This window comes from Microcaecilia unicolor, chromosome 7 (genome assembly GCF_901765095.1).
Source record: "Microcaecilia unicolor chromosome 7, aMicUni1.1, whole genome shotgun sequence".
In the NCBI taxonomy this organism is placed as follows: Eukaryota; Metazoa; Chordata; class Amphibia; order Gymnophiona; family Siphonopidae; genus Microcaecilia; species Microcaecilia unicolor.
Window position 1 is genome coordinate 98,442,366 of NC_044037.1, and position 14,695 is coordinate 98,457,060.

The 14,695-nt window shown below is 43.6% G+C and overlaps 1 protein-coding gene across 1 annotated transcript in view; it reads right to left on the reverse strand.

Moving 5' to 3' along the window:
• Positions 1-14,695, reverse strand: part of ATXN2L (ataxin 2 like) — a 446,514-nt gene that overhangs the window by 165,604 nt on the left and 266,215 nt on the right. Inside the window, exons 9-13 of the mRNA XM_030209208.1 lie at positions 4,862-5,034; positions 4,535-4,639; positions 4,051-4,254; positions 3,451-3,540; positions 3,249-3,313 (exon numbers count right to left, since the gene is read on the reverse strand). Of these exons, the coding sequence (XP_030065068.1) occupies positions 3,249-3,313; positions 3,451-3,540; positions 4,051-4,254; positions 4,535-4,639; positions 4,862-5,034 (637 nt within the window). The remainder of the gene's footprint in view (positions 1-3,248; positions 3,314-3,450; positions 3,541-4,050; positions 4,255-4,534; positions 4,640-4,861; positions 5,035-14,695) is intronic.

The following is a 14,695-nucleotide window of genomic DNA, read 5'->3' on the forward strand; positions in this document are numbered from 1 at the left end:
CTGTCCTGAGATCGGCTACCTTCCACACGATAATGGTATGTACTGATTGCGCTAAGGTGAACCCTTACAGAGTTGGTCTTGAGACCAGACTCAGAGAAGTGCAGAAGGTATTCAAGCAGGGTCTGTGTAGGACAAGAGCGAGGATCTAGGGCCTTGCTGTCACACCAGACGGCAAACCTCCTCCATAGAAAGAAGTAACTCCTCTTAGTGGAATCTTTCCTGGAAGCAAGCAAGATGCGGGAGACACCCTCTGACAGACCCAAAGAGGCAAAGTCTACGCTCTCAACATCCAGGCCGTGAGAGCCAGAGACTGGAGGTTGGGATGCAGAAGCGCCCCTTCGTCCTGTGTGATGAGGGTCGGAAAACACTCCAATCTCCACGGTTCTTCTGAGGACAACTCCAGAAGAAGAGGGAACCAGATCTGACGCGGCCAAAAAGGAGCAATCAGAATCATGGTGACTCGGTCTTGCTTGAGTTTCAACAAAGTCTTCCCCACCAGAGGTATGGGAGGATAAGCATACAGCAGACCTTCCCCCCAGTCCAGGAGGAAGGCATCCGATGCCAGTCTGCCGTGGGCCTGAAGCCTGGAACAGAACTGAGGGACTTTGTGGTTGGCTCGAGATGCAAAGAGATCTACCAAGGGGGTGCCCAACACCTGGAAGATCTGGCGCACTACTCGGGAATTGAGCGACCACTCGTGAGGTTGCATAATCCTGCTCAGTCTGTCGGCCACACTGTTGTTTACGCCTGCCAGATATGTGGCTTGGAGCACCATGCCGTGACGGCGAGCCCAGAGCCACATGCTGACGGCTTCCTGACACAGGGGGCGAGATCCGGTGCCCCCTGCTTGTTGATGTAATACATGGCAACCTGGTTGTCCGTCTGAATTTGGATAAATTGGTGGGACAGCCGATCTCTGAAAGCCTTCACAGCGTTCCAGACCGCTCGCAACTCCAGAAGATTGATCTGCAGATCGCGTTCCTGGAGGGACCAGCTTCCCTGGGTGTAAAGCCCATTGACATGAGCTCCCCACCCCAGGAGAGATGCATCCGTAGTCAGCACTTTTTGTGGCTGAGGAATTTGGAAAGGACGTCCCAGAGTCAAATTGGACCAAATCGTCCACCAATACAGGGATTTGAGAAAACTCGTGGACAGGTGGATCACGTCTTCTAGATCCCCAGCAGCCTGAAACCACTGGGAAGCTAGGGTCCATTGAGCAGATCTCATGTGAAGGCGGGCCATGGGAGTCACATGAACTGTGGAGGCCATGTGGCCCAGCAATCTCAACATCTGCCGAGCTGTGATCTGCTGGGACCCGCGAGACGAGGGACAACAAGTTGTTGGCTCTCGCCTCTGGGAGATAGGCACGAGCCGTCCGAGAATCCAGCAGAGCTCCCATGAATTCGAGTCTCTGTACTGGGAGAAGATGGGACTTTGGATAATTTATCACAAACCCCAGTAGCTCCAGGAGGCGAATAGTCATCTGCATGGACTGTAGAGCTCCTGCCTCGGATGTGTTCTTCACTAGCCAATCGTCGAGATATGGGAACACGTGTACCCCCAGCCTGCGAAGTGCCGCTGCTACTACAGCCAAGCACTTCGTGAACACTCTGGGCGCAGAGGCGAGCCCAAAGGGTAGCACACAGTACTGGAAGTGACGTGTGCCCAGCTGAAATCGTAGATACTGTCTGTGAGCTGGCAGTATCGGGATGTGCGTGTAGGCGTCCTTCAAGTCCAGAGAGCAGAGCCAATCGTTTTCCTGAATCATGGGGAGAAGGGTGCCCAGGGAAAGCATCCTGAACTTTTCCTTGACCAGATATTTGTTCAGGGTCCTTAGGTCTAGGATGGGACGCATCCCCCCTGTTTTCTTTTCCACAAGGAAGTACCTGGAATAGAATCCCAGCCCTTCCTGCCCGGATGGCACGGGCTCGACTGCATTGGCGCTGAGAAGGGCGGAGAGTTCCTCTGCAAGTACCTGCTTGTGTTGGAAGCTGTAAGACTGAGCTCCCGGTGGACAATTTGGAGGTTTGGAGGCCAAATTGAGGGTGTATCCTTGCCGGACTATTTGGAGAACCCACTGGTCGGAGGTTATGAGAGGCCACCTTTGGTGAAAAACTTTCAACCTCCCTCCGACTGGCAGATCGCCCGGCACTGACACTTGGATGTCGGCTATGCTCTGCTGGAGCCAGTTAAAAGCTCGTCCCTTGCTTTTGCTGGGGAGCCGAGGGGCCTTGCTGAGTCGCACGCTGCTGACGAGAGCGCGCGTGCTGGGGCTTAGCCTGGGCCACAGGCTGTCGAGAAGGAGGATTGTACCTACGCTTGCCAGAAGAGTAGGGAACAGTCTTCCTTCCCCCATAAAAACGTCTACCTGTGGAGGTAGAAGCTGAAGGCTGCCGGCGGGAGAACTTGTTGAAAACGGTATCCCGCTGGTGGAGCTGCTCTACCACCTGTTCGACCTTTTCTCCAAAAATATTATCCGCACGGCAAGGCGAGTCCGCAATCCGCTGCTGGATTCTATTCTCCAGGTCGGAGGCACGCAGCCATGAGAGTCTGCGCATCACCACACCTTGAGCAGCGGCCCTGGACGCAACATCAAAGGTGTCATACACCCCTCTGGCCAGGAATTTTCTGCACGCCTTCAGCTGCCTGACCACCTCCTGAAATGGCTTGGCTTGCTCAGGAGGGAGCTTGTCCACCAAGCCCGCCAACTGCCGCACATTGTTCCGCATGTGTATGCTCGTGTAGAGCTGGTAAGACTGAATTTTGGCCACGAGCATAGGTAGGCCTTCCTACCAAAGGAGTCTAAGGTTCTAGAGTCTTTGCCCGGGGGCGCCAAAGCATGCTCCCTAGAACTCTTAGCCTTCTTTAGGGCCAAATCCACAACTCCAGAGTCGTGAGGCAACTGAGTGCGCATCAGCTCTGGGTCCCCATGGATCCGGTACTGGGACTCGATCTTCTTGGGAATGTGGGGATTAGTTAAAGGCTTGGTCCAGTTCGCCAGCAATGTCTTTTTTAGGACATGATGCATGCGCGAGGACTAGCAAAGGCCTTTGCTAGTGAAGTTTCCGATTGGAGGGGCTGCCGTGGACGTCACCCATCAGTGAGAACAAGCAGCCTGCTTGTCCTCGGAGAATATCATGTATACTCAGTAAAGTCTGTGAGGTGGCTCTAGGCGATTCTTGCATACATACACACCAATCATTCTGCCAGTTCTCTAACAATGCAATTTATTCCCTTCCATCTCTTACCCTGAAGTGTTCTCCAAACTTTCGCAGTTCCTCTAACTGGTTTCTCTTCTGATCAATTTGTAGCCCTGCAATCAAGAAAAAACAAAAGAAAACAGGAGAAGAAGAATGCTTAGAAACCGATGAGATTTCTCCATCACCAACAGGTTAGTGTCATTTCACCAGCAAAAGAGATCCCAGTCACACTGAGGTTCCAGAAACGCACCTTTACAAGATGACTTTGTGAGATCAGGCAGTGCCGTTACATCTAATGGCCGACTCCCATCCTTTGCTCCACAACTGAGAACGTCTTTTGCTTTAAAAGAATTGCATATTGTATGAAGATTTGTACAAATATACATAAGAACATATCTGACTCCTCGGTCTGCGCTAAAATTAACAGTCAAACTCAGGTTCCTAAATGAAGCTGTAGTTAGTGGCCCTCAGCCATGAACTGTTGTTAGGATAACTGAAGTAAACAAAGGGAAGAACCAGATTAAAATGGTGAAAAGTCTGGACAGCTGTAAATTAAGTGGGGTTTTTTTTGGTAGTTTTTACATCAGCAGTTTCCTCCTGCTGCTGTGTAAAACTTTTGGTTCAGTTGGCACCATTAACCTGCAATCACAATCACCTAAGAATGTTTCTCTTCTTCCCCCACAAACAAATCTATTTGTCACTGAAGGGACAATCTGCAGCCAAGGGCGACATACTATGGCTTCCTCTGGAACCCTGCAATCATGAATGCAATCTAACCACTGAATGTCATCCTTCCAACCCCCATCCCCCTCTATATACTGACTAGATAGCCCCATATTACTTCTGGTACCTTCAGTAGGAGCAAACACCACAGAGGTAGTTGTTTTGGGAGATGGTGGATTCACAGAAGCACTGGACTCCGAAGAGATTCTAGATTCAGGAGGAGACGTAGGAGCAGAAGGGACAGAAGACCCCACAGGGGAATCTTGTGAAGATAATGAAGGAGCAGAGGAACCAGACTTTGGAGAGCGAGGTGGGTACATTCTACCAACTGCTGTAAGAAAACAATGCCATGCACAATCTTGAGTACTTCCCCAAAAACTTCAACCTATCCACTTCTAAGGTCAACCATTCCATTACCAGACCGCTGGAGTCTTTAAACAGTCCTCATAAACCAGTCCATTGCCGAAGGCTCTGAACACTCAATTCTTTTGTATTCACACTGTACCCTCCTTGAGTTTTACATGGTAATTCCTCCATAAACCTAGGGCAGAGAAAGGAGGCAGCAACTTCTTCTCAACTTAGATACTTCTCAGATCAAATCTGAAACTTACTTGTAGGAGGCAACGGGGAGACTTCCACTGGACGACTTGAAGGAGATGACATTGCTTTAGAACCACGTATAGGACGCTGGGCCTTGGGGGACATCCGGGATGGTCCTTCAAGATATAAATCCAAATTATATACAATTATTTCAGCATTTATGAATAAACAAATTCAAACACACTCTTTCAAACACACAACAAAGCACTCGAAGCATTTATCTTTGAAAGCGAGATACTACTGAACATTTCAGGTACACATCTTGTATAGGAAAAAAATACAACCAAACACACACGAGGTCCTTTCTCAAAAAGATTACTCCACCTTTTACTGCCTACCTCCATTAATCCCTCTTTGTTCTGATGCCGGGCTGCAATTGCTCTCAGAATGATGTAAGCTGCCACGTGGAGGTAAAGATCCAATAGGGCGTCCTCCACGTGAGGTGTTGGTCCTCATACCACCTCGAGATCCATCTCTAACACGCTGGGGCAGTGGAATGTACTTCCCTTCCCTGTCAGTACAACACAAATGGGAATTTAGTCTGTCAATTCCTTCTCCATCAGTTTTCTCACCTGTGTGTTATTATAAACAGCTTGAATAACTTGTCTAGCCCTCTGAATCTATGTTCTAACCCTGTACTGTGCTCAAAGGGTAAAGAAATAGTTTTTGTACTGTTAATACATTCTTAATATCTGGGACAGATCCAAATGTACTGGCTTAATATACAACCAGTACTGAAAAAAAAAAAAAGTACTCTGGACATAGATTATCTTATCATAGACACATTCTCACCTTCTTTTCTGTCACTACTCGAGAAGGTACTTTTTACTGAATTACAAGACTGATTACAGAAAATCTGTTAGATAAATCTCAATTTGGATTTTGTGCATTGAGACTATCACTACCCAGTCATGAGTTACTTTGCAGGTTGGAGTCCATTATCTATGTACTTGTCATGCTTGATATCTCGGATTCTTTGATACCACAGATTGTAATATTCTGATTGAAAGATGTCTGTGCTAGAAGAGGGGGTACCATTATTAGAATGGTTTTCATCATTTTTGTACACACTGTGGTGGTGTCTCTGATTGCATTACTTTTGGACGTTCCTCTGCCAATCTACTATAATAAAAGGCACCTTCAACGTTCTGAAGCTGACTCCGTGGCTTCACTGAAGTGAAGGGTTCGTAAGGATCGTTAGGTTCGTCGCTCTGTAACAATCTCTCTCTACCCTGACCTCACGCCTCTGATAGGTCCGCCGCCCTCAATGTCATCACGTTTTGACGTCGAGGGCGGCGGACCTATCAGAGGCGCAAGGGCGGAGCCGAGAGATGGTGACAGACTGACGAATCTGACGAACCTTACGAACCCTTCACTTCAGTGAAGCCACGGAGTCAGCTTCACAACGTTGCAGGTGGACGGCTGGAGGGGAGGGGGGGGGAAGAGAGGGGGCAACTACCCTGGAACTGGGAGGGGGGGGGGGGTGACCCTGAAACTGGGAGGGAGGGGGAGAGGGGGGAAACAACCCTGGAACTGGGTGGGTGGAAGGGCGGACCCTGGAACATGGAGGTGGGGGCGGCCGGACCCTGATGGTATCCACACACTCTTGCACACAGTATCACTCTCTCTGTCACACTCACTCATAAGTACATAAGTAATGCCACACTGCGAAAAGACCAAGGGTCCATCGAGCACAGCATCCTTGTCCAAGACAGCGGCCAATCCAGGCCAAGGTCACCTGGCAAGCTTCTCAAATGTACAAACATTCTATACATGTTATTCCTGGAATTCTGGATTTTTCCCAAGTCCATTTAGTAGTGGTTTATGGACTTGTCCTTTAGGAAACTGTCTAACCCCTTTTTAAACTCTGCCAACTTAACCGCCTTCACCACGTTCTCCGGCAACGAATTCCAGAGTTAAATTATGTGTTGGGTGAAGAAAAATTTTCTCTGATTTGTTTTAAATTTACTACACTGTAGTTTCATCGCATGCCCCCTAGTCCTAGTATTTTTGGAAAGCGTGAACAGACGCTTCACATCCACCTGTTCCACGCCACTCATTATTTTATATACTTCTATCATGTCTCCCCTCAGCCCTCTTCTCCAAGCTGAAAAGCCCTAGCCTCCTTAGTCTTTCTTCATAGGGAAGTCGTCCCATCCCTGCTATCATTTTAGTTGCCCTTCGCTGCACCTTTTCCAATTCTACTATATCTTTCTTGAGATGCGGCGACCAGAACTGAACACAATACTCAAGGTGCGGTCGCACCATGGAGCGATACAACGGCATTATAACATCCTCACACCTGTTTTCCATACCTTTCCTAATAATACCCAACATTCTATTCGCTTTCCTAGCCGCAGCAGCACAATGAGCAGAAGGTTTCAGCGTATTATCGATGATGACACCCAGATCCCATTCTTGGTCGGTAACTCCTAATGTGGAACCTTGCATGACGTAGCTATAATTCGGGTTCTTTTTTCCCACATGCATCACCTTGCACTTGCTCACATTAAACATCATCTGCCATTTAGCCGCCCAGTCTCGCAAGGTCCTTCTGTAATTTTTCACAATCCTGTCGCGAGTTAACAACTTTGAATACCTTTGTGTCATCAGCAAATTTTATTACCTCGCTAGTTACTCCCATCTCTAAATCATTTATAAATATATTAAAAAGCAGTGGTCCTAGCACTGACCCCTGAGGAACCCCACTAACTACCCTTCTCCATTGTGAATACTGCCCATTTAACCCCACTCTCTGTTTCCTATCCTTCAACCAGTCATCCAGCGGCCCAACCGATTCTTTTGCCGGCTTCCTGCTTTTAATATACTGAAAAAAAGTTTTGCTATGTTTTTTGCCTCTAATGCTATCTTTTTTTCGTAATCCCTCTTGGCCTTCTTTATCTGCGCCTTGCATTTGCTTTGACACTCCTTATGCTGCTTGTTATTTTCAGACGGCTCCTTCTTCCATTTTCTGAAGGCGTTTCTTTTAGCCCTAATAGCTTCCTTCATCTCACTTTTCAACCACGCCGGCTGTCTTTTGGAGTTCCGTCTTTCTTTTCTAATTCGCGGAATATGTTTGGCCTGGGCCTCCAGGATGGTATTTTTGAACAGCGTCCATGCCTGTTGTACAGTTTTTACCCTTGCAGTTGCCCCCCTATGTTTTTTTTAACCGTTCTTCTCATTTTATCATAGTCTCCTTTTTTAAAGTTAAACGCTAACGTATTTGACTTCCTGTGTATAGTTACTTCAAGGTGGATATCAAAACTGATCATATTATGATCACTGTTATCAAGCGGCCCCAGTACCATAACGTCCCTCACCAGATCATGCGCTCCACAAAGGAACAAGTCTAGAATTTTTCCTTCTCTCGTCGGCTCCTGCACCTGCTGCTCCATAAAGCTGTCCTTGATTTCATCAAGGAATTGTACCTCTGTAGCGTGTCCCGATGTTACATTTACCCAGTCTATATTTGGATAATTGAAGTCACCCATTATTATCACATTGCCCATTTTGTTCGCGTCTCTGATTTCTTTTATCATTTCTGCGTCTACCTGCTCATCCTGGAGAGGCGGACGGTAGTACACTCCTATCACCATCCTTTTCCCTTTTATACATGGAATTTCAACCCACAATGATTCAAAGGAGTGATTTGTGTCCTGCTGAATTTGTAATCTATTTGAGTCAAGGCTCTCGTTAATATACAATGCTACCCCCTCCACCAGTTCGGTCCACCCTATCAGTACGATATACTTTGTACCCTGGTATGACAGTGTCCCACTGGTTATCCTCCTTTCACCAGGTCTCAGTAATGCCTATTATATCCAATTTTTCATTTAGTGCAATATATTCCAACTCTCCCATCTTATTTCTTAGACTCCTAGCATTTACATATAGACATTTCAGAGTATGTTTGTTGTTCCTATTTGCATGATGCTTAGTACTGGACACTACTGATTTGCCATCTTTTGTCTGATCTTTAGTTGTATTAAAGAGCACCTGGCCTACCACGGTCTGTTGTGCAACCTCACTATCCAGAAACCCTATCTTCCCTGTTTGTGAGGTATCCTTGCAAGATACCTTATCCCGAACCATGCGCTTTTGAGCGACTGTCGGCCTTCCCCCCATTTCTAGTTTAAAAGCTGCTCTATCTCCTTTTTAAAAGCTGAAGCCAGCAGCCTGGTCCCACCCTGGTTAAGGTGGAGCCCATCCTTTCGGAATAGGCTCCCCCTTCCTCAGAATGTTGCCCAGTTCCTAACAAATTTAAAACCCTCCTCCCTGCACCATCATCTCATCCACGCATTGAGACTTCGGAGCTCTGCCTGTCTCTTTGGCCCTGCGTGTGGAACAGGTAGCATTTCAGAAAATGCAACCCTAGAGAATCTGGATTTGAGCTTTCTACTTAAGAGCCTAAATTTGGCTTCCAGAACCTATCTCCCACATTTTCCACACATTCACTCTCTCTCTGTCGCACACACTCACACATTCACTCTCTCTCTATCACACACTTACTCTCACACACACTCTGTAAAACAAACATACTCCGAGGAAAACCTTGCTAGCGCCCGATTCATTTGTGTCAGAAACGGGCCTTTTTTCCTAGTTAGTACATAAGTGAATTGTATTTTAGATCTGTCAGAATTGTAGCTTTGTACCATAGGTAATGTTAGCAAATTTATGAGAAAAAAAAACCCTGAAATTGTGTTTTTATTTGGACCTACTAATTTATCGTTTATAGAAACGGTCTTCATAAATGATAACTGTACAAATGTTACCAAGTCTTTAAACACTTGATAGAAAAGGAAGGAACCCTATAAAGAATATATTGTCCAACAAAGTAGGGAAGGGACGTAGGTCAATCAAACATATGCAGGATGCCAGAGGTAAACTAAGTAAAAGTCTTTAGCGTCAAAAAAGCAGATACAATGGATTAGACATGGTTTCCTCTTTCAGCACCATATAGCCTGCTTCAAGAGCCTAAGTATCTACATATATGAAATATATAAAAACAAAAATAAATACATCATGATCAATTAAAAATACATTAACAAATGTATAATACATGATGTAAAAGTATAAACATACCTTAACATGAAAAGATAAAAAATGTAAACCCAGCCAAAAAATGTGCATTATCATATAAGAGAAAATGTATCAGATATGATGTGATATCATCAAACAATATTTAAAAAAGTCTAATAACTATCTTACAGCCAGTTAAGAAATCAAATAATGTAAAGAAGGAACAGAAAAACCTTCAAAAACATAAAAAAAAAACCAACCAGAAAACAAAGGTGCTCATTTTCAAAGTGCCTAAATGTCACAAATAAAGTGAGAAACAGATAGGAAATAGTATATCATACCAAACTTACCTGTTAAACTTTATCAGAAGAAATATATCACAAAGAACAACTATTATTGAAAATCCAAAACAGTGTGTGATAAAATAAGAAACAAAAAAATAACAGTGACAATGTTTAGCAAAAACATTCTCTGCATAAAAATTGTCCTATTATACTTGAAAGACTTTTTATGCAGAGAATGTTATTGCCAAACATTATTTATTACATTTGTATCCCACATATTTGTAGGCTCAATGTGGCATACATAGTACCGGAGCGGCGTTTGCATACTCCGGTGTGAACAAATACAAAGTGATGTTGTGGTAAGATAAAGTTCATGTGGCACAGCCATATTAGGGCATCGTATAACGGAAGAGTTGTGTTATGTCCATTACGTACTTTAGTTTTGTTGTGTTGCAGATATCAGGCATTTATGTTGGATCGGCAGGGTATGCCTTTTTAAACAGGTTAGTTTTTAGTGTTTTCCGGAAGTTTATGTGATCGTACGTAGTTTTCAAGGCTTTTGGTAATGCGTTCCACAGTTGTATGCTAATGTAGGAAAAACTGAATGCGTAGGTTGATTTGTATTTGAGTCCTTTGCAGCTTGGGTAGTGCAGATTTAGGTACGTTCGTGTTGATTCGGATGCGTTTCTAGTTGGTAGGCTGATCAAGTCTGTCATATATCCCAGGGCTTCACCACAGGGAGCCAGTGTAGTTTTTCGCGGAGGGGTTTTGCGCTTTCAAATCGCGTTTTTCCAAAGATAAGCCTAGCTGCCGTGTTTTGAACGGTCTGAAGTTTCTTTAAGGTTTGTTCTTTACATCCCGCACAGATTCGATTGCAGTAGTCTACATGGCTTAGTACCATTGATTGTATCAGGTTGCGAAATGTTTCCCTCGGGAAGAATTGTTTCAGGCGTATGAGCTTCCACATTGAGTGGAACATTTTCTTTGTGTGGATGTCACTTGGCTCTCTAGTGTTAAGTAGTGGTCCATTGTAACGCCGAGGATTTTCAGGCTGTCTGAGATAGGGAGGGTGTAATCTGGGGTGTTGATTGTGGGGTTGTCAACGCTGTGTTGGGACAAGAGGATGAGACAGTGTGTTTTTTCTTTGTTAAGTTTTAGTTGAAATGCATTAGCCCAAGAGTCCATGATGTTCAAGCTGTTCTTGATTTCGTTGGTAATTTCTGTCAGGTTACATTTATAAGGAATGTATATTGTGACGTCGTCTGCATAGATGAAAGGGTTAAAGCCTTGGTTGGATAAGGACTTGGGCTAGTGGGGTCATCATTAGGTTGAAAAGGATCGGTGATAGCGGTGATCCTTGTGGTACTCCACAGTCTGCTTTCCACGGTGATGATATGTTTGAGTTTGATTTTGCTTGATTTGTTCTTGTGGTTAGGAAACCCTTGATCCAGCTAAGTGTGTTTCCAGCGATCCCAAACTTATCTAGTAATCTTATTAATATAGTATGGTTTACCATGTCGAATTGGAGAAGGAGGATATTTTTGCCTATTGCTATTTCCAGCTTGAATTTGGCTAGAAGAGTGAGTAGTAGTGTTTCTGTGCTGTGGAGGGGGAGAAAACCTGATTGTGATTCGTGTAATATTGAGAATTTGTTTATATAATCTGTAAGTTGTTTGGCTACCTTTCTTTCCATCAGTTTGACTAACAACGGGATGGATGCTACTGGACGGTAGTTAGTGATTTTGTTTTTTTTCTTGGTGTCTTTTGGTATCGGGTTGAGTAGGATGTTGCCGTTTTCCTTAGGGAAAAGACCTTGCTGAAGCATGTAGTTTAGGTGGGATTGGCAGTCTGCTATGAAGCGGTCAAGGGCGGATTTCAATAGGTAGTTGGGACAGGTATCTAATTTGCAGTGAGTGTTGGAGAACCTGCAGATCGCCTGTGTAACTGTATCGATGGTCAGGAGGGCGAAGTTTAACCAGGTTCGGTCAGCCAGGTATTCTCCAGTAGTTGGGTCGAACTCATTAAGGAAGTTTTCGATGTCAGTGTTGTCATGAGGTAGCGTGTTGCATAGGTTTACAATTTTTTCATTGAAATACTTAGCAAGTTTATCTGCAGATGGAATGTCTGTATTCGTTGTAGTGACCAGTTGGTGTCTAGGAGTTTGTTCAAGAGTTGGTATAATTTCTTCGTGTCTTTGTAATCTGTCCCTATTTTAGTTTTATAGTATGATCTTTTGGTCTGTCTTATTGCATACTTGTATTTTCTTTGTGATTGTTTCCATGTGTTGAGTGTGTGTTCATCTTTTTGGTTTTTTTCATGCTCGTTCGAGTTTCCTGGATTGTGTTTTTAGCTTTTAGCGCTTTAGAAATGTTAAGTAGTAGTAGTAGTAGAATACTGGAGGAGTATCAGTGCCATAAGCACAGCCTATGTGGGAAGATTCCTCAGAAGCTTAAAAAGGTCTTACCATTCTTTAAAAATTAAAAGACCCAGTAAGGCAGATTTCCATATAGAAGAGTAGAAAGGAAAGGGAGGGGAATGGTATTTGATATTCTGCCATTTTGTGGTTATAATCAAAGATGTTTATATATTATGTACAGATACTTATTTTGTAACTAGCGCAATGGAGGGTTAAGTGACTTGCCCAGAGTCACAAGAAGCTACAATGAGAATATAACCCAGTTCCCCTGGTTCTCAGCCTAACACCAGGCTACTTCTCCAACAAAAGAATCAAATCTGTCTCTTCTATTCAGCCATCACTCCCTCTGCCCCCCCAAAAGCATATAAGGCTTCTCCCACCAGAAACTCTCTTCAATTATTTATTTTTTAAATACAGATAAGGAAGCCTATCTGGTTGGCAGAACACCAGTAAGCTCAATTGAGACTCCCATTATACATGGAAGGGCACCCTTTCATAAAACCTTTTGACTGTGACATAAGGTATGAGAAAAAAATATTTGCACCCAGAGCTTCCAGAGTATAAATTAAAAAAAAAAAAAAACTCCTAAGGTTCCCAGGATATAATCCAAGTCTTCTCATAATTGCAAGGAGTTCCTGACTCACAAAGGATTCTGTCTACTTGCCACTGTTATCTTCCTTTTTCTATCTTTACCCCACTATTTTTTTTTTCAGTAACAGTTGTTCTTTGTGATACATTATTTCTGTGAAAAAATGTTGAAAAAGTGTAACAGGTCAGTTTGGTATGATATACTATTTCATATCTGTTTCCCACTTTATCTGTGACATTTAGGCATTTTATCTTCTGGTTGAGTTTTTTTGAGTGTTTTTCTCTCTCTTCTATATATTATTTGATTCCTTAACTGGCTGTAAGATAGCTATAATTTTTTGGTACTTTTTAAATATTGTCTGATGATATCACATCATATTTATTTGTTGCATTTGAACCCCACATTTTCCCACCTATTTGCAAGCTCAATGTGGCTTATATAGTACCTTCAAAGGCGTTTGCCCAGTCGGTGGATAACAAATACAAAGTTGTATAGCTGATATGTTTTCTCTTATCATACGATTATGATTATAATGCACATTTTTTTGCCTGGGTATACATTTTTTTATCATTGCATGTTATTTCTTAATGTATGTTTATACATTTATATCACATATTGTTATGATTTGTTAATGCCCATTATGGCAAATGTAAGCCACACTGAGCCTGCAAATCGGTGGGAAAATGTGGGATACAAATGCTACAAACAAACAAATAAATAAATATGTTTTTCATGATGTATTTTTTTTTGTTTTTATATATTTCATATATGTAGATACTTATATGACTCCATATCTGCTTTTTTTTTTTACACTAAAGACTTTTACTTATTCTATCTCTGAAATCTGTGTGTGCTTGGTTGAACTACGTTCCTTCCCTACAGTCAAGTCTTTAAAAAAAATCTTGGTGTTATGACAGATTCAGAGTTATCTACAAAGGACTAAATTGCTGCAACTTCTGAGAAGTTTTAATTTTATGATACTTGAAACTGAGTTTTTAAAACCTGGGTACAGTACCCAATGCACTGATTGTTTTTCTTGTTTTGGCTTTTGTAACTCCTTATATGAGGGATTACCAGGTGTTAAGACTGACAGCTCAGAAAGAGGACAGCATTTTTCATATTAGGTTTAAAATCTTCTTGTTAGTACACAAAACCATGAGTAATGATACAGGATCAAAGATTATCCCCATTCATGCTGCAACACAGAGATGGGGACAGAGCTCGCTGGAACAGGAATGTAGATAATCTTTGACCCCGGGTCATTACTCATTTAAGACTTTATATAAAACAGAAGCTGGTCTTGAGACCGTAACAAGTGTAGAAGGTATTCAAGCAGGGTCTGTGTAGGACAAGAAAGAGGATCTAGGGCCTTGCTGTCACACCAGACGGCAAACCTCCTCCATTTGAAAGAGTAATACCTCTTTGTGAAATCTTTCCTGGAAGCAAGGAAGACACAGGAGACACCCTCTGAAAGACCCAAGGAGGCAAATTCTAAGCTCTCAACATCCATGCCATGAGAGCCAGAGACTGGAGGTTGGGATGCAGAAGTGACCCCTCGTTCTGAGTGTTGGAAAACAGTCCAATCTCCGCGGTTTCTCGGAGGACAACTCCAAAAGAACAGAAAGGGAAATGGGACTTGATACACCGCCTTTCTGAGGTTTTTACAACTACATTCAAAGCGGTTTACATATATTCAGGTACTTATTTTGTACCAGGGGCAATGGAGGGTTAAGTGACTTGCCCAGAGTCACAAGGAGCTGCAGTGGGAATCAAACTCAGTTCCCCAGGATCAAAGTCCACTGCACTAACCACTAGGCTAATCCTCCACTCAGAGACTGGAGGTTGGGATGCAGAAGCGACCCCT